The sequence below is a fragment of the Paramormyrops kingsleyae genome, chromosome 6, assembly GCF_048594095.1.
Source record: "Paramormyrops kingsleyae isolate MSU_618 chromosome 6, PKINGS_0.4, whole genome shotgun sequence".
NCBI lineage: Eukaryota > Metazoa > Chordata > Actinopteri > Osteoglossiformes > Mormyridae > Paramormyrops > Paramormyrops kingsleyae.
This window is the reverse complement of record NC_132802.1, coordinates 23126117-23146433: the sequence shown is the minus strand read 5'-3', so window position 1 is coordinate 23146433 and position 20317 is coordinate 23126117. Positions and strand designations below refer to the sequence as shown.

The window sequence follows — 20317 nt, the reverse complement described above, 5'->3', positions numbered from 1 at the left end:
GTAGTCTCTTTCTGATAGTAGAGTCATGCACTTTCACATCGACAGTAGCCTGCTGTAGTTCCCGGGATGACATTTTAGGATTTTTGATGACTTCTTTGAGCATCTTGCGGTCTGCTCTGGGGGTGAATTTGCTTGAATGGCCAGACCTGGGCAGGGTGGCAGTTGTTTTGAATGTCCTCCACTTGTAAACAATTTTCCGGATGGTGGAATGGCTGATGTCAAATTCTTTTGAGATCTTTTTAAATCCCTTACCAGACTCATAAGTGGCCACAGCTCTTTAGATCTCACCATGGTGCTCACTTCAACACTTGAACAGTCAGGAGCACACCAAACTAAATCTGAGGTTTAAATAGGGCAAGGCTCCTTTAAAATGCTGGGTAACTATGTACTGATCATGAGCACGTGATACGCCTGTGTGTGATTTTAACCATTTTAAGTGGGATAATATGTGGGGGTGTCCTAATTTATTCCTCACCAGAAATTGCATTCTTTTTAAATTACATTTCACAGAAAGTTTTACAAAGGCTTTTCTTATTTTTTAATTGTTTAGTTATATTATTTGGATCGCTCAGTATCATTAAAATTGATATTAAATATCCATATGTCCAAATATATTTTAAAATATACAGGCTTTCATAGGGTGTCCTAATTTTCTCACATGACTGTATGTGTGTTCTGACACCTTTGTATCATAGACAGCGTTAACTTTTTTCAGTAATTTCAGCCATTTCTGCTATGACAGCTCTCCTGTGGGACTGGACCAGACTAGTTAGCCTTTGCTCCACACGCGCATCAGTGGTCATTTTTTGGACCACCTTTGATAGGTACTGGCCTCTGCATACTGTGAACACCCCTTAAAATCTACTGTTTTGGAGATGCCCTGATGCAGTCGTCTATCACAATTTGGCCCTAGTCAAAGGAGCTCTGATTCTTACACTTCCCCATTTTTCCTGCTTCCAATACATTAACTTTCAGAACTGACTGTTCACTTGCCTAATATATAATGGCACCTGTGACAGGTGCCATTGTAACGAGATAATCAATGTTATTCACATCACCTGTCAGTGGTTTTAATGCTCTGGCTGATTGGTGTATGTAATAAAATGTCTGAAACACATTCAAGTAATGCCAGAGTCGACCGTCTACGTTTGTTTGAACTAACACATACATGATATTCATGAGTGCAGGCTGGTGCAGATGATGCTATTGACGTATGTTTCATATGACACTTTGTGAAATAAAACAATCTGACCAAGAAGATCTATCATTTTTTTTCCCTCAAAACATCCTGTTATATAACTATTAATTGTTTCTTCAATTTCCATTCAGGGAATTCAGCAGAATAAAAAATATGTATTGATACATGTATGTAAATTGTATGGAAGTTTGTTTCCACTATATGAAAAAAATATTGCTTATCTGTGACTCGTTTTCATAACTGTGGCTTTATTTCTCGAAATTGCGACTTTATTTATTGGAATTCTGACTTTTTAGCTTTTTGAGTGCTTTTTTGACTTAAGCTCCTGATGGGAGAATAGACCCCATGGGTTGTAAGTTTGTATACTGAAGCATTTGATGGCACACATGCTAATTCCTCATAAAGTTATTTAACTAAACTATATTCTTCATCACACTTTTTTTTCTCAAAGAACCCTCTCTGTGAAGTCTAACACACTATTAACCATTTTATATAATAAATAATCTGACAACAAATTGTATGAAAGAACCAAAAAATTTCAGCTGCATTTATAGAAGTTGGATGCATTGTGGATAGAAATATGTTGTTGAACATGCTGTAATGAATTTTTCATAAGTCACATATTCAGCTGAATTTCCATTGATGAAATGACATTGACTCACCATTGAACAGATGATAGACTAATGATGCAATACCAGGACATGTAAAATAAAAAACCTAGTGTACTGTATTCATTTAGCATGACAGGTCAAAGGACAACTTTATATTAATGCCATATTTTATAAATATAAAATGGTACTAGCAGTATTTTTTTGCAGATTCAAGGATGCATAGTGAGAGGCAGGAAAACCATTAAATAATTCTGGCCAGATTGGTGTGTTATTTTATGTGTTTAGGACCAAGTGCTGGTGTAGGACTGTTATTATGTAAAAAAAAGACATGCTTTACCTTCCTAAACCACAAATAACTAGCATTCATAATTAAAATGAGCAGAAGTTCATAAATTAGATTTGTATATTAATTTTTTAAATATGAGGGGGGCTCAGAAGCACTGTAGCGCTATTGCTCCGTAATACTTGGTTGTTGATTTTAATCCTGCCCCTTCGCCTTCAACATATGCGCCCCTAATATTCTGTGGGTCTCCATTACTTGCACCCTATATTGTCGCTTGGGTAACCTGCAGGCTTCTTGTGACGCTGAAATGGATGAGGCTGGGAGATGTATGGATAGATGGAATTATATATATATATATATATATATATATATATATATAAGAAATAAAAATTCCTAAAAAGTTACGGTGTAGCAATGTATGCCTGTTGGATTATTCACAAATGGAAAGTTTTTGGAATGAGATGATTTACTGACAAAGAAGTATTTACATTTACTTTTCCAGGTAACTTTAAAAGTTAAGAAAATAAAATTCTATGGTAGGGTTCTTGGTATAAATAGATATAGAACAAGTCCCATAATTTCTTATGAAATGTGAGATAAAATGTGATATTTTGTCTAAATCCAGGGAGAAAAAAAAATCACCCGCAAAAACGAAAGTGTTTTTCCGTTGCATTTGGCACCCTACAAACAAGAACCTGGACATTTCACAGTTCTGGAGTTCTGTGAGTCAAGAAAACCTGATAACAGGTGGTGTAGTGGGCTGGCAGATGGTGGTGCTTGTTAAAGGCTCTGGTTTTATGACCAAACAAACACAGGTTCAAATACCAAAGACTGAATTACTACTACTGTACACCGGAAGCCAGTTTTGTTTCCCAAATGCATAGATATAAGCAGTCAAAAACAAACTGCATTTCTCACAAGTTAATTTGATTAATAGCATGTCCTTAGAAAATAGCGTAGTTTTTTTTATTAAGTAAGGGAATGAATACCTTCAAAAGACCTTGCGTTTCTTAGTTGTAATGAAAAGAATTCTGGGGGAAAAAAACAACACATTTTCACATCAATATCAAAAGTTTTGAGCCAAATGGTGTTTCAGAACCTGCCAAGCTAATGAAGGCCAACACAGGGCTGACAATAATTCTTTTCTCATTTTATTTTTAATCACTTTTTTGTCACATTTGTCACATTTAGGTGTATGGCGTAGATTTGTAGTTGTAGGTGTAAATGTTAAATCACACATTTTCAACAGTGTCCTATTAAACTGAAGCTATGCGTGTTCCCAAGTATTTTGTAGTTTCATAAAAGTCTCCATAGGTCAAAGACAAATTTAGCTACTTATGTGGTCATGTTATGAACAGTCATGTGCTCAGCCAAGCAGGAGTACAAGTAATGCAGATTTTTAGCTGTTTATATATCTGTATAGGCCTAGTATTATTTTGACTGAACATAAAATATTCTTGACAAGATTTTCTGCACCGAATAGCTTCTTACAGTGAAATGTGATAGAATTTATCTTTCATATCAGTTTCTAAAGTACATCATGTTTACTGCCAAAACTACAAAGACTGAATGAATGGGTGAAATAAACTGATATTGACTGACAGAATGAATGGAGGACTGAATGAATGAGTGATCGACTGCATAAGTAAAATGAACCCGCATATACCATATTACCACATTTACCCTACAGGTATTATGTGTCATAATGTAACCGAAATAGAAATTCCAGAAACAAATTCGGTATCAAAGCCACTGTGGTAAATTCTTATTGAATAAATCATCTAGAAATATATTTTTACAGCTTCGGGATCATTCTAGGTTTCATGCTTCGCTCCCCAAACCTTATGCCTAGTTATAATTGTTATTTATAGCTATTAATACATAATGCATTTCAGTTATATATTCTCCACATGGCTGTAAAAAGTAAATGCAGCGCGTCTACACGCAGCAGCGTGCGGCCACTATCATTCTTCGGCGCTAGGATCCTGGGGATGCGCTCCGATTCTCCATCCCCTCCCCTCCCCTTCATCTAGGTTTTTTAAAGTCGCTGCCAGACCCCGGCTCACATGTTAGTTACTTCCTGGATGGAAGAATGGGAAGCTTCCAGCGCAGCTCTAACAATTCCCTTTCTGTTATTGCGAGAAGTGCTGCATCTCCGTCTTGCATAGACGAACACAGCTAACCAGAGAACTGTCCTCCACATCCCCGCTACAGGAACTGAAAGGGCTTCATGCACGATTGTGCCTGACATATTTAATCTCCGAATTTGAAGGAACTGCTTGCATTAGGGAGATTTTGAGAAGAAAACTTGTTCATCTGCCGGTGATATTTAAAATATTTAACAAAACCGAAGCTTGTAACAAAGTTCATTACACTGACACAGCGGCTGTGTTTACTTGTTTTGATTTTTAAAATTTCCTTTACCTAGTAATTTTGTACACTTTGTCAGCTGTTGCCTTTCACTCTCGATGAGTATTGTGACATGCGGAGACTACTGCAATCGTGTTGGTGGATCTCGTCTTTAATTTTCTCATCCTTCGTGCTCCTCAGGGCCGAATGTCATCCTGGTAAGTTTTGTGATTTACAGTTATATTACCCAAGGCTGCAGTATAATTCATTTTAAATATCCCATTAAACTGAAATAGTTCACAACACGACATTTTAAAATTCAATTAACATAATAAAGCCATTCGTCAATCGTTTAATATTATTAATAACACACTTGAACCAAAGCTGTTCACTAAAAAGGTGACTTTAGATAACTGCTTGTCTAACTGAAAGGAACATTTTAGTAAATTTATGATTTTTTTTTTCTTCTAGATTGGAGACTGCTAATGACAATGATCACGCTGGCTGCGTTAATTAATTTAAAATCCATGTCTATAAGCATTAATTTGTTGATAAAATTTTTAAGATAACGATGTAGTTTTCCTTGGTAGGCTGCATTTATCATATGTTTCATTAGAAATAATTTATGAAATATATTGTTTGACAGTTAAAACGCAAATAACAGTTACGCCAGATATTACATAAGTGGACAGCAATGCTCCTAATGTCATTTTTAAGTAGCGAGCAATGTGCATGTTTTTTACATGAAAGTGACGTATAATAGCGAAATTAATATAAACATCGTCTAAAAATGTAGACACAACACAAGTAAATGTGGGTTCGACTTGAACCTTTCAGGTGCGCAGATAATTACGTGGTTTTAGGTGTCAGTTTCATAATATCAAACACCGTTTTCTTGCTCGTGTTCCGGACCTTTCCATGCCAAAAAAACCTTAATGAATTCATTTGTTTTGGCGCAGTGCTTTTTCTAGCAGAATCCAGAGTAGATGATGAACGATGAGTTGCGATTATGTTGCAATGGTGATTGTATCCGCCTGGCCGCCTATTGTATTCCGTCGGAAGGACGGGGACGTTTGCGGAGGTGATCACCAACTCCAGAGGATTAGAGAAACGGAACATGTACGTCTACGTGTGTAATTTGTAAGTACAGAGATTACAGGAAGAAGGGACCTGTTGGCTGGATTTGGGTTAATGTTATCGAGGCATGAAATAAATTAGGGTGACCTTGATTTATAAGATTGAAATATACCTTGTGGGGATATAAATATTAGTGTGTGTCTGTGTGTGTCTCACACACACCTGTTGAAAGAGTTCAGGTAAAATTAGGGCAGTGACAAGACAAATCTGGTGGGTTAAGACCTTCCATGCTGAACTTAACACGGTAAGGCATTTGCCCTATGACTTGCATGTTTGGCTCATTTGTTATTGCAGTTCATTTGTTGTATGTGAAGATCTGAATTTTACTTACTAATTATAGTGCTATATACAATTAGTGTAACTTTTACCAGTTGAGTTTTTCTTAAAATAGCTGTCTCGTTCAGTCAAATGTTGACATTTTAAAGCTGGGCATATTCTAAAATGTCTCATTTCAGCTTGACTTGCTTTTTACTGTAAAATTCTGCTTTATGATATCTCGTTGTTATATTTTGTAATACAGAACTGGCCAGATTTTATCTGTTTTGAGGAGTAAGCATTATACCTTTTATGTTCTTTTCATTGATTTATAAATCAATGCTAGATACTAGGAAATAATATTACTCGAAAAAATGGGGCAAGGATGAGACCATATACTCTGCAAATATTCAATGTACATTAAAAGTCAGCCATTTAAAACGAAGGTAAAGCTTAGACATATTATGCTCTCGTGTGAAGTTTAAAATATTCAATACATCTTTTATTGTGTCATTTTAGCCCTATATGTATATGTGTATGTCACTTAAAAAACATCACATTTACTTGAAAGAACTCTGAATAAAACCATATTACTGCATCATTCAGATACAGTCTTTACAATGCACCCTTCTCATATGCAGTGCACCATTTGATCCTGAGATCAGACACTTTCCTGGTGTGTTAACTTGATTGGGCAAGGGACACGAGTTTAGGGTGCTTCTACGAGAGGGGGGTTCTGCTTCAAGCTACCTGTCATGCTTCTGAGTATTGAATTTGTTTCCTGACCTTTCAGTCGGTCATCTCCGTCTTTCATCCTCTTCTGATCCTGCAGCGTAGCAGAGGAGCGATGAATCAAATCAGAGGGAGCGCATGGGGGGCACTCTGCTCCCCGCGATATGTCGCGGCTGCCAAGCGCAGCCATGCCTGCAGCCTGTGTGGGCTTCATTACACCAGTGATTTATGCCCCAGGTACATGATGGTGTCAATAGTGGGACAGAGGTTATAACAGTCAAGGACTTGCCTGTGTTGCTGCCTGACATTGACATTGTTGTAGCTGGTGGGCTGAGTCAGGTGCAGAGATCATCAGGACGCCAACTTGTAGGACTTGCAGGAGGAGCGAATGTCAAAGGACTTGCGCGAACATCAGCCTGCCCCTAGTAGCTACAAGTTGTCTGCGATTGGAAACTGTACAAATTCCGATTCCCGACTTTTGATTGCTGTCAGAAACACCGTGGATCATATAATGTGCAAGGCGACCCACTTTAACTCCTGTTTGTGTGGGACGTGCTGTCTTGGAGATCACAAAAACCAAAGATTACATAAGACTACAGTAATATTGTCGGTAAATACAAAGCCAATATTTTCTTTTGTCTGCCTTGTAAACAAGGTGTAGCAGGATAGCAAAAACTCTCAAGTAAAAAAGCTTTGTATAGGCCTATAAGCAATTTTGTTCTGTATTTTGATGCTACGAATTATTTGTATTTAATAGGTCGTCGATATATTTCGTAAAGTACACAAAACTGTCTTAGTAGCTAAAACAATGACACTTGTTTTGCTGGCAGTTTTGTATATGTATTTTTGTTTTGCCGTTTGATTTTCTTTTATGCTGGGAGATCATAGTGGCTTTTCCGTGCTCTGAGCATATAACAGAAATGCTGCTGTGACTCTGTACAGTACAGCTGCCCCATTCTTTCTTAGTGTCTTTGTTTGGCTGTCAAGGCTCTTCAGGTTATTCAGTCTTAGAATTACACCTGTTCACTGATATGTGGCCACAGGTCTGATTTCTCCTCCAATGCACAAAAGCCTAATTTGCAGCTACCTGCATGGATCCCGTTCTCTGTTCATGGTGAGCAATGTTTTTTTTACAGACATGCTGTGCTACCACAGCCCCAGTTTCTCTCAGTATATTCTTTGGGGTAAATTATGTATGCCAGGAATTTATATTGTATTTTTTTGCTATGTATCAGGCTGCTGCAGTTCACTTATCTACCAGCAGAGTTTTCAGACCTGGGGTGGACACTTGCAAGCCCTCCTGGAATGAAAGTTGAAACTGCTGTTACAAAGAAGAAAAAGGAAAAAAAATTAAAAATGAAGACCTTCCAGAGAATACGTATGAATCAAAATTATCCTCTGGATCTTTTCTATCTTTTCCATTAGGCATGTCAGTGCTGAAAGAGAAAACAAGATTACAGTATCAATATAGAACTTTTTAAACACTGAAGTGGGGTGCACCCCACACCCAGCCCTGTCCCCTTCAAATACACAACAGCAAAAGTGAGCAGTGCAGAATGAAAACCTGCACTGAGAGCATTTCAAGGACCACTTGTGGAACAAAGGGTATTTGTTATGCATTCGTGATTCTCCTGTCTTTCTCATGGTGTGCTAATAATGCAGAAGAAAGCAATGCTATGCTAATTCAAAGACTGAGTGATCACAAAGTTTATTTATTTATCTATTTATTTATTTATTTTTGGTCCTCCCATGTCTTTTGATTCTTTTTTTTTTGACCTGGGTACAGAGAGACAAGGTGAATGGCTGAAATTTACAAAGTAGCAAGACTGAAGCAATAAATTTAATGTAATAGACTGGTTCTCATAAAAAAATATTCATTTTTGGATCATTGTGGGGTGACATGGTGGTGCAGTGGTTAGCACTGTTGCCTCACACCTCTGGGACCTGGACTTGAGTCTCAGCCAGGGTCCCATGTGTATGGGGTTTACATGTTCTCCCCATTGCCTCATTTCCACCAACACAGAGCCGGTGCTGGGCTGGTTCTTGCCTGATGCCTTTTGAGAACCTGCACGTGTTTCCACTGGTTTTGAAAAAGAACAGAACAGAAATGTTATGTAGGCAGAAGTGAAAGTGAAGTAAAGGTTAATCTGTATTTCATTTTTTTCTATCTGTTTTGGATTTTTGTAGTTTTTATAAGCTGCCGAAACGGAAAAAGAAATTCAAAGTATGACTCGATGCGCTGTCTCTATTGCCTGTATACACTTTTGTATCCGTAAAGGCTGCCCCATCTGTATGTGTGAGTTTATTCTCGCTCGCTGTTTTACCGCTGTGTTTTAAAGAATTGCACAATAAAAGTCTGCTAAAAATTGAACTTTGTCCGTATCATATTTTATTTATTTGACCTGCGACATATTTATGCTTTATTATTACATCTGGCCAGCAGATCAATCTTTTGTTTTCCACAGAATAAAAAACAATGCAACGTTGCATTATTTATGTCAATTTTAGTGTTTTAGTGCAAGTTAATATTTTATCTTATTTTCAGCAAATACAGTCCATACTATTTTAAGCTGTTTTACAACATTTTGTCTCCCCCGTCTGTGTGCGTTACTTTATTCTCGCTCGCTTGTTTTACTGCTCTGCTTTTAAGGATCACCCAATAATGCTAAAAACTGAACTTTGCAGATTGTATCATTATCTTTTCGCCACTCTAGTGTCATATTTTATTTATTTTACCTGCAACATAATTATACTTACGGTAATATTATTATTATTATTATTATTATTATTTATTATTTGGCCAGCAGATTGATTTTTCATTTTTCACTGAATTAAAAAAAAAGATGTAACATTATTCCGCTAATAAACAGGCAAGTTGTTTGACTGGTGGCACCGGCGATATAAAACTAAACTATTTTGGTTATGGATTGAATTTTCTGGGTATGTGGAAGGTTTGGACATGATAGCCCATCCCACTTTCGGTGATGTTATGTTGTCAAATTCTGTGGCTTTTCTATGGTGCCATACTGGAGCCATTTCCTCTGGCTCAGGGCAAGTTTTTTTGCGGTAGAAACGCGTGGAACTAGTTCCGGAATGGGAAAAAGTCCAGCACCGGCACCGTGTTGGTGGAAACAAGGCACATGTTGTCATGGGGTTTCCTCCGGGTACTCCGGTCCAAAAACATGCTAAGGTGAATTGGAGTAAAAAATTGTAGGATTGCAAGTGTGAGCGATTGGCACGAGTGTGCCCTGTGATGGCTTGGCATATCATCCTGGGTTGTTCCCTGCCTTGCGCCTGTAGCCTCTGGGATAGGCTTTGGGTTCCCCATGACCCTGAAGAGGACAAGTGGTTACAGAAAATGGATGGATAGGTAGATTAATCAATGTGCCATCCCGGTGTCTAAAAGGGGACCATAAGCTATATGCAGTCTTAGTGTTACTGTATGTCATTTTTTGTATGGGAAATTTAGGAGTCGTTACAGGCAAATGGAAAGTTACAGGTGAAATTACCCATAAACCCCACCTTAATAAAAAAAAAAAGTTCCATTTTATTATCAGAAAGTCTTGGTACCTTGTAATGTTTTTTTATGTTCCTGAAAACCATAACAATGAGCATACAGTGCCACAAATCTGAGAGACAAATTTTGGAAAAAAAGGCTCTCATCATTTATAAGCTTATACCTAATACCTTAGTCCAGTATACTTAACGATGTCTTTTAGGAGGTTTGCATGTCATGAATGTAAAATAAACATTTTTGGTATTTTTTTAGATTGTGTTGCGATTTTGACATGTTTAAATTTGTTTAGCCCAAAGTATTATTTTGGTGAACAGAGTATAGATTGGGGTGAGTACTCAGTTTGTGTTGGTTCTCCTGGTCTGTGCTGTTCACATAGATCAGGGGTCTCCAACTCCGGTCCTGGAGAGCTACCGTTCAGTAGGTTTTCTATCCTACCTGGCTTCTGATGAGCCACACCTGTTTTCAGGTAAATACCAGGAGCAGGTGTGGCTCATCAGAAGCCAAGTGGGACAGAAAACCTACTGGATAGTAGCTCTCCAGGACCGGAGTTGGAGACTCCTGACATAGATAGTATTTGGTATCTAGTGAAAAGATTCTCTGAAGTAGCTGATTGCAAAGTTTTGATCTGTTTTCTTGTTTCCGATTCCAAAAACGCGGCAGAATAGTTTAAACAATTATACTTTTCATTAATAAATGATAATTTTATCACAGTTCTGGACTGAGTGTAAAATCCAAAAAATAAATATCTCTCCCATATTTTTATTCAGCTTAAATAATTTAATTTATAACATGGAAAAAGTATGGTTTCAACTGGTAAACAATATTTCAGTATTAATATAGGTTACATGTGGCACTTACTGTTTGTCTAACGGAAAACAAGAGCTGATAATCACAGGACAAGGTGCTCAATGCTGGAATATGTTATTTTCCCTCTTGCATTTGTTACATTTCCTGCTGTTGATGTTACCTTGATTCTTTGCATCTTAACAATTTTCACAGCTTAGTGTCATGTTAATTTTGGGGTGTTTTGTGTCTGCATTGATCTGTTAGTGTTGAAACCGGAACCATATGACAGTAAACTCTGACAATTATGTAATTCTAAAAGATTAAATTTTCATAAATGGAAGATTTCGAAAGCTAGGATCATTTGCACATGATATTTAAAGTGTGTGCCCACCACCAGAGGGAGTATTTTGAACAATAGTATGTCCTGGACAGTATTTTGAATTAAAGATAAAGGCATCATAGGATAATGAAATAGTTACTTTACGCTGCTGGTTCATAGTCAGAAATATTTAACACAGTATGCTTCAATGAGTATTTTTGTGTTGTGAAATTTAACCAAGTAAATAATTTAATCAACTGTTTTATCATTGACTAAGCTACCTGAAGTTTTTAATGCCTTGTTACCACTGTCTGGCTGCCATTTTCCATCATTAAGCTGCGTCCCTGTAGATTAGGATGATGTTCGTCTTGGTTTTTGGTTTTAGCTAACTACTGTACATCTTCTCATTTAGCTATGTCGCCTTCAGCCAAATAATTTACGTCATGAAACCCAAGAACTTCAGTGCCGCATGTGCTTCTCACAGCTTTCAAAATGTGCTTCTCTGTGATTTGGCGATGTGTGGCTTTAACTAAAGCGGCAAGCAGGAGAAATCCAATTTCTAGTCTTTGTTGTTTTCCTGCTCTCTCGGATTTGCTGGTTGATATCACTTTGGGTCAAATCCAGATCCAGAGTAATGTTTAAAAATCAGATTTTTTTTTTTCTTTGTTGGCCCTGTTGGGGAGGGAGAAATTCCCACAGATTGTGTCCCTGGGTACTCCACTCTGAGCGCTTGCACGAGCTGCATCCCACTGGGCTGGCTTCTGTGCGGGTACCCACTTTGTTTCCCAAGCATAAAATAACCACATGGCAAGAAGCAGCCTGTCACAGAGTCGGATGCTGGGGATTGAAGGATATCCTCATTAAATTCTTACAGCGTGGTTGTCTTTCCACTCCCGGGCTGCTCCGTAAGGTGGCACCGGGATTGGGGCTGGCAGACGCTGCTTGAGACAAGTTTGCCTTTCACCAGGGAGGCCCTTTAAGCTGTAATGCCCCATCTGCTAATAAATTGACGCTATTTATTCTTGATCACGAGTCCACTCTGCTGAATAAATAAAACTGGTCCACAAAACTGTTGCCAGTTGGATATTAAATTCTGAGCTGGGATATTTGGGTGGCGGTGATGAAGTCGGTTCTCCCAAAAAGAAGTGCAGCCTCGTAACTTGTTAAAGCTGGTGATACGGTACCTTCGTCCTGCTTCGTCCATTTTCTTACTTCATTTTAGTCTTCTGTGCCTTAATACTTGGTGAAATAGATTGGCACAGTGTTTAAAAGGAACCCCGGTGCTTCCCACCTTTGGGTAATAATGTGTTTTGGTCCGTCTAGCTGAAACTTTAAAAAGCTCCCAAGGCAGAACATAATACAGGCAGATTGGAGTCCTGTGGCTTTTTGTGGCTGTTTTAATGTTTCACATCCGTCGCCTCTGTTCTCTTGAATATACAAGAGAATTTTACTTAAAAAAAAAAATTATATTGTTACAAGAAATCCTGAAACACAATGATGGGAGGCAGTAAGCTGCAGTGTGTGAATGAAAGGCCTGGATCTCAGGAGAGAGAAGGTGTAAAGGGGGGGGGGACTTGGTGCCTGGTGGCTTCCCTGTCAGTTATGCATGTTATTGCTCTGTTCTTCATATCGTGGCCATTATTAAAAATAATCGGGGCTGCATCGTGGAACTGATGAAAGGCATTGGTCCTGATGCACTGTTCTTACATATGCCATCACTGAACCATCTACGCTACGTACACGTTCTTCCATTCGTTGATAAACTTCGACCTTTTTAAGGTGAGTTCCTACTTCAGGCTTTCTGGAAACTGCTTGGTACTGATGCTATGGGCATTTCCTGTTATCTTTCGTGGTTTTTCTGTTATCCAGCAGAGGGTGGGGTGATCAGACAAAAACGACTTTGGATCTTTCCATTTCTGCCATTTTCTCTCCGCCCCAACCCCCCCCCCCCCCCTCCCCAATCCAATTTCCTGACAAATTAGCTGGAAGCATTTCACTCCCCAAAATGAACTGTTAGACAGATGGGCTGGGTGATCTTGCCCTGGGTGCCCCATCTCCTGCCATTCCCTCCCTCCCTGACTGTGGAGATGGATCCGAGGAGGACTGGTGGAATCGCAAAGAACGGCTTTAATTCCAGCCCATTTCAGCCCCCTGTCTGCCGCTTTCCAGGGGCTGCATTTCTCCATCCCACCTGGGGTTCTGCGTAACTGTGCCACAGCTGGATCCAGGATCCCAAATCCACTTTACCAGTCGCTGGGATAAGCAGAAGATGAGCGGCCCGTTTCATACAGTATTTATTTGATTAGCCGGTGCGCATTTTCGTAGTGCACTGGGATATTTACTGTAGCACTTTCAAATTTGATGAGAAGTTAAATGCGAGAGGAGAACACCAGTCAGATGTCCATCCCCAGCAGCTTCTCTTGTTCTCCTGAGCTGTGCTTCTGTGCTTATCCATACGGTCAGGAGTAACTTCTTCGTAAAATTCTTTATCTACGTTTCTGATGGGAGCTGTCTCACCGCTGCATGTCAGTAGGTTCATCTTCACCCCTCGGTGGGATGTAGCCCTAATGCCCACCGTGCTCCTGTCAGAGGTGGCTGATGACAGGTGCAACCTCAGTGCCACATTTAATCTGGAAAATGTCCACGCACGGCTTGTATTGACTTCATCTGTTGTTGCATCATCTGCACGTCCTCTTGCGGTCACCCTGCTCTGACTCCTGGCATGCCTTTCCTGATTGGTGTCAGACATACACATACCAGTGTGCTTTTGACAACTAAAAGGATGTATCTGCTTTAGAACAAGTGATTGCTCATGTTACTGCAAGCTCGTGGCAGGATGCATGCACTGATTGCTATTTGTAGCTCTTTGCAGCTGAATGCATCTTATTGTTGTTCCAGTGTTATTGATCCTGAATAAGTCTAATTTCGTCAGACCTGAATGAGGTTAGCACAGGCTACGCTGCCAGCATGTTGTAAGGACAGTTCCGCTTTGCTCTTGCTAAGGAAGCCGTATGCAGTGACTCCAGCCCTGTTTCATATCTCACTGAGTGAGATTTAAGGCTGAGTGTTATGTTGTTTGTACTTCTAATGTGAATAACCGTATTCCGAGTGTCTGCAGGCCCATTCCGACGCTCAGATGCTGCTGTTTATTTGCGTCCTAAGCCGTTAAACCTCTGGCGCAATTACATTTAGAGCACATAGCATCACAATCTGCCCCCAGCCTTGTGGACCAGGTATGACAAAAAAAACACTCATTTCTTCCACTCTGGATGGCAGAGCGCCGTTAAATACGAACACAGCATGGCTGGCTGCAGGACATGGTCTCCCCTGGGTATCGTCTTGGCATTGTTCTCCATGGAAGGTGCATTTTTTTGACATATAGCCATTAGATTGTACAAAAAGAAAATTCTGACCTCCTAGCCTAAATTTGGCTCCATTGCCTTTTGTGTTAAAGTGAGTGGAGAACATCTGAACAATTATTACTGCATGCAACCCTCCCCCCCCACCCAAACCCATTCACACCCTTCATGGCTTTTATCAGCCCTCCAAACATCACTGTTAGTACATTCCCATTTACCAGAAAGGATTTTCATGGGAGCAAAGTCGTGTAATATGACAGAGTTGCACGCCTTGCTGTAATAAGACACCTTTTCATTTTGCGTGCATGGGATTGCTTGTGGTCAGCTGGGAATGGGACAGTGAATTGGAGTGACTTGGGACCCTCTCCAGCCCTCCAAAGATGGTTCAGTAACAGGGTTCCATACACAATGGAAGTCTGTGTGGCCCCACTGAAGGTAGCAGATGGCTGGTAACGGAATATCATTACGTTTCCACTTCAGGTTGGCCTTGCAGCCAAATAAAAATATAAGGCTTGAGCGTCGGCAGTAATGGAATTCCGTGACCATGTTACCTGGGAAAACAGCCCTGTAAAGGGACCTGCCTTGAAAGGCGTTTTACAGAAGGTTCCCCCCGTTATGTGTGTTTCAGTTGTTTGAGGGTAGAAACGGCAAAATAAATAGTATATTAAAATGCAGCATTTTCGGTCTTTGAGCAGTTTGAAATATGATGACCGTACTCCAGGGATGATAATTAAATGGATACAGTATATACGTGTACAGTACATAGGCTGGATTTTATAGCAGGCACATGTCTGTGTTTTTGTTTTGTGGCAGAAGGATAGCGTTAATGACGATGGGCCGTGGGTCGACGTTCCGTGCCCGTGGCGTCAGGTGCTGTCATGGTCCAGCTAATTGGACTGTGACCCATCATTTACCAGGAGGCACATTGCTATTGTAACCTTGATCCTCCACATTTGCTGTTATGACAGGGGAGATTTTGTTGTTTTTTTTTTCCACACCCCTCCCCCTACCTCCCCCCCCCCATCATGAGACCTCAGGTTAATGTTCTGGCACCTTTTATGACAGAAAGGCCATCCAGCTGGACTGTCAAACCAGTCTCTGATGCCATACATTAATTAGTCAGACCCTAAATTATTAGCAAGAGAGCCTTTGGCAGCCCTGCCAAACGACATGCTGTATGCCAGCAGCAACATTTAAAAGGCTTTGCTTTCCCTCTTGCCATTAACTCAGTGGTGTGCAATTTATACCCCCCCCCCCCCCAAGTATCAAGTACAAAACTCTCCTTGCTCCAGCATCAAAAAGTTTTCACCGGAAACTAAGGTAACAAGATGCAGCACCGGGATTAACTGCAGCTGTGTGACTTACTCAATACAGTTGCTTACAAAGAAGACGTGACTTTAAAAGATACTCACACATCCTAACCAAGCAGGAGATTAGTCAGAAGCAGAAGCTTGGGTCAATGAATTAATACCGAGGTGATGTGCTGCCTTTCTACTTCTATGAACCCTTCCAATATTGGGGGGGGGGGGGGAGTCCAATTTGTGAACTACTTGCTTTATGGTGACCTGGATTGAGTATAGAGTAAGTTCAATTAGCATTGCTCACAGCAGAGCAGAATAAATACAGCCACTGTGCACCATCCTTCCTGGCTGACGCCGATGTTCACGGAGCGTCCGAGCCAGTGGAGACACTGCCAGTTCCTGGGGACTGGCCCTCGTCCATCGGGGAGAAGCAGGTGAGATCATTTTTGGCATGGCCAATTTTATTTTTGTAGATGGCTACTTCCTAGCATTGTAGCTGTGGGAGTGTGCTGCCCACTGCCGTTATATTCGCTAGACAGTTGCTGATGCAAGAGCTGCGTGTTTTGAAGGGTTACCCTTGTCATGTAAATCCGCGCTGTTTCTTTCTAATTCTGAGATAGTTAGATTTTTTTCTGTAACATTGACTTTGTAAAGGCGTAAACTGCTTCAGCATTAGTCAAACAATGCTTTTGTAGTGTCATTTTAATTACATTGGAAAAAGTGTTAATTGTTGTATTGCATTATGCCCTAGTGACAAGTGCCCGTGTCTATTTTAAGAATTAGTTAAATACTGGTGTTGATGAGATTCTGGGCCATTGAGTAGTTACCAGGTAACATTTGAGTAGTAGCCTTGTGAAGTTTTTCTTTTATGTAGTAGGTGTAAAAATAAACGTGAATATTGATATACATGGTTTGATATGTATATATATATATATATATATATATATATATATATGAACGTTGCCAAAGGAGGTGCTTGGCCAGCCTCTTCTCATGAACCTCGAGGCAGAACATGTTCACATGTTTCTAGGCTTCAGTCATAGCTCTGCGACCCAGATACCTCAAATACAGTATCCTTTTAAAAAATGGTCTTTTTGGGTATTCCTGTGGTGTTCAAGGAAGATATGTATCAAAACCCGTATTAGACATCTATCCTTATTTACTAAAGTTGTTCAAATATGGAATAATATCCAACTAACCAGTTGCCCAAATATTCATTTTTTTTGTAATCTGCTTATTAAAATATACAGTGCCTTACAAAAATGTTCAGGCCTGTTCAAACTCGATTGTATCAAATTTTGGGAAGGACCACATAAAATTCTGTAATATTTTAATTATGTATACTTTTTTGCAATTGCTGCCACAAATGATGTGATGAAACTGATATTTACAATTACTACTTTTTTGAATTACTAGTATTTTGAAACTTAACATTTAAGAGATTCTTGTCTAGTGTATTTTTTTGACTGTATTTTATGGTGACCTCTCCCATGTTGTTTTTGAGGGTCATATATTAACGGCACAGAGAGTCTGCAGGATTTCAATGAGATTCATATTAGGAATTTTGTGTCATTTAGTTTCTTATTTTTAAGCCATTTTGGTGAAGTTTTGACCTTGCGCTGCAGGGCATTGTCCTGCTACAAAAGTGGATTTTCTCCTCCATTTAGTCCAAAAAGAAATGGTTCATTCTCTGTTTGCTTGTACTTTGCTCTCATATTTGCCTGTCCAGGTTCCATTTCCCTCAGGCTTTCCAGTCTCTGCTGAACAGATGCATTGTCGTGGTGTCACGCTGGATATGTGCCAAATGTAGCATTTAGACCAAAAGTTGGGTGTCATCTGACCACGGCACCTTTACTGCATTATCCAGGTGCTTTGTTGCAAATACCACGGCTTTGAGATGACTCGCTTTTTGCAGTGTCTTTCATTTTGCCAGTCGGCCATATTGGCTTTTTTTGTGAAGTGTTTTGGGTACTGTTGACTCATCCATGGTTCTTCCCATCTCAACCACTGAGCTTTCTTGATCTTTTATGGTTGTTGACCTTAGAGTGGCATCTCTCAACAGCTAATACTTTAGCTGGGCACTTAGGTTTGAGTGTTGTTTTTGTATTCTTCTTGACTATGCTTTGTAGACATTTTTTTCAGCGAGGTCTTCCACAATGGTATAATATTCATTATCTAACAGAAAAGTATATGTATTTCAATAACCTTAGGTGTAATTCATCCCAGGAAGCTAAGAGTAGAAGGCAGTGATGACAGTCTGCCACAGATAGATAAATAAAATAAATTAAAGAACTATATATTGCATAAAGTATGTTAAATAGGTTGTGCTCTAAGAAAGGTTATTCTAAACTGTCAAGTAAAAAGAAAAAATGAACATTTTCATTAAGAACTTCCATTCACTTTGTTTTGGCTCCATTCTCAGGTTGTTTTCCGTTTGCTTGTAGCATCACTGTTATTTTTGCTGTAGAGAGCCTTGTCCTGTTTTATGTTTCATCCTGCTATTAATAAAGCACCTTTTGTTTCCCCCCCCCCACGCTGTTCAAATTCAAACTGCCTTTTTTCTCCCCTGTGGCCACCCCCCTAGCTCACAAATGGCCACTGCATTTTTATGATAGCAGACTAAGTTACCAACAGGGACTAATTCCAATCTGTCAGCATATTGCAAATGTAAAGGTAAAGCAAGCAGCATAGATGCACAGCACTGGTAATTTGCTTCAGTTTCCTTCACCGCTTGGGACGTAATGTGAAAATGTATATTGGATGTCATAATCAACTGGGGGTAGAAGGTATCCTGTTCTAAAAATTGAGAGCAAATGAAATCCAGTTTCTGCTGGAAGGAATGGAAATGCTACTGCAGTGAAAGAAATATTTTTCCAGGTTGGACATTTTTTATTTTTTTTTTCCCTTCGTTTTTCAGTTCCCAGTGGATCCAAAGCTGCTGGAATCCACGTTGAGCAAGTAGATAGAGGGTGATTCTGTGTTTTCCCCTAACTGGGATTTGATGGTGTGCAGGGGGGGTTTGCTTCTCTTGCTGTTTTTAGAGAGCTGGAATCAGCAAACAGTGTCCTCTGTTTGAGAGACATCGCTGCTGATAGATACGGCACGTTTGCTGCTTTGCTTACAAGACATGCTTTTTGTTCTCCATTAGACTCTGAGCTCAGAAGCTCGTGCAGCTTGAGGAAAAGTCAGTCAGAAGAAGTCCTTTTCACTGTCACTTGTGCTTCAGTACCTCGTCATGTACACCGTGTATAATATGATATATGCTCTGGTTGCTGAGACACTGTCGTCCTCAAGATGGGAGCTTTCTGTTAAGAAGAAAATGCTCTGATTTATCACTATATTGAAAATGTGCACACACACATCTACTGGTGCACATGCATTAGTAAAGCCGCAGCTGTGGGGACTGCCAGCACTGACCGTACCTGCATCGCTCCAGCTCTATGTAGCCATGCCCAAGACTATTCAACGTGTTTTATAAAACTGTACTACACAGTTACTCTTTATGATAAAAAATTCCAATATATGCCCAAAGAACTGCATTAGTTTGCTGTTTATTGAGGAGAAATTCATAGAAGAGAGTAGTTCAAGTGTAAAGGGGGTGGAGGGGTGTTAAATCTTTTAACAAACGTTAAATGTGTGATTAAACTTAGAGTTAATAGAAGGCAGTGCATTGCAGTGGGATTCAGATGATTCTTTGGGAATGAAGGAAAAGGACAAGATACCATCTCTGTTCCCTGCGCTGGGATCATGTGGGGTTTCGAGTCAGTTCACGGCACACTTCTGTAGGTCGTTGCCCTTAGGGAAGCATGCTGAGATGTGCTCTGAAACAGTGCCCTCCTGGCTGCGAGAAACTACTTACAGAATGAAAGGAGCCAAATGAGGATGCGGTTGGGCCCGTCTCGAATTTGCAGTTCTACTGTGAGCTGGCCGAGGTTTTCTTCCCTGTCCCAAGGACCCCCAGCGCAGTTTGAGTGGCGGCTCTAATTGACCACTTCCTGTGTTTTTTTTTGTCCACCTGGGTGTATGTATGCAGGTTTGGTGGCCTCAGTTCCTTTTCTTTTCCTCTGTGTCTTAAAAACCATTTTTATGAGAAGTAGATTTACAGCTGTGCTCCCTACATTTCAACTGAAAGTATTGTTTCATGTTGATACATATGAAAAAAAAATAAAACAATTATAGAATTTTTAAAAAGTTTGGGGCCTGCTGTTTTGCTGTGTTGGAGGTGTGAGACTGGAAAAATTATCTGTCTATTTTTCAGTGGCAAACATTCCTCTAGATGCCAAATGTGATGGGTGTCTGGATTCTTCTCAGTATTTCCCTTTTCTGGCGAGGCTATTTGAGCTTTACTTACTGCAATGAAATGCACATCGTCTTTACATACGTACCGATCATATGCAAATTCTGCTTTTTCATAATGCTACACCTAGAAAAGACAAGGTTCCAGCACTACTTGGTCTTATTGAATCTTAC

At 39.8% G+C, this 20317-nt stretch overlaps 1 protein-coding gene across 3 annotated transcripts in view; it reads left to right on the top strand.

Moving 5' to 3' along the window:
* The first annotated feature begins 4159 nt into the window (after positions 1 to 4159).
* Positions 4160 to 20317, top strand: part of LOC111842311 (receptor-type tyrosine-protein phosphatase gamma-like) — a 155637-nt gene continuing 139479 nt past the window's right edge. For 2 of the 3 annotated variants that reach the window (XM_023808791.2, XM_023808790.2), the window contains exon 1: positions 4160 to 4659. In XM_023808791.2, coding sequence (XP_023664559.2) covers positions 4575 to 4659 — 85 coding nt within the window. In that variant the 5' untranslated portion in view covers positions 4160 to 4574. Of the gene's footprint in view, positions 4660 to 5371; positions 5582 to 20317 lie in introns of those variants that run through there. The other variant, XM_072712905.1, reaches the window with a different exon arrangement.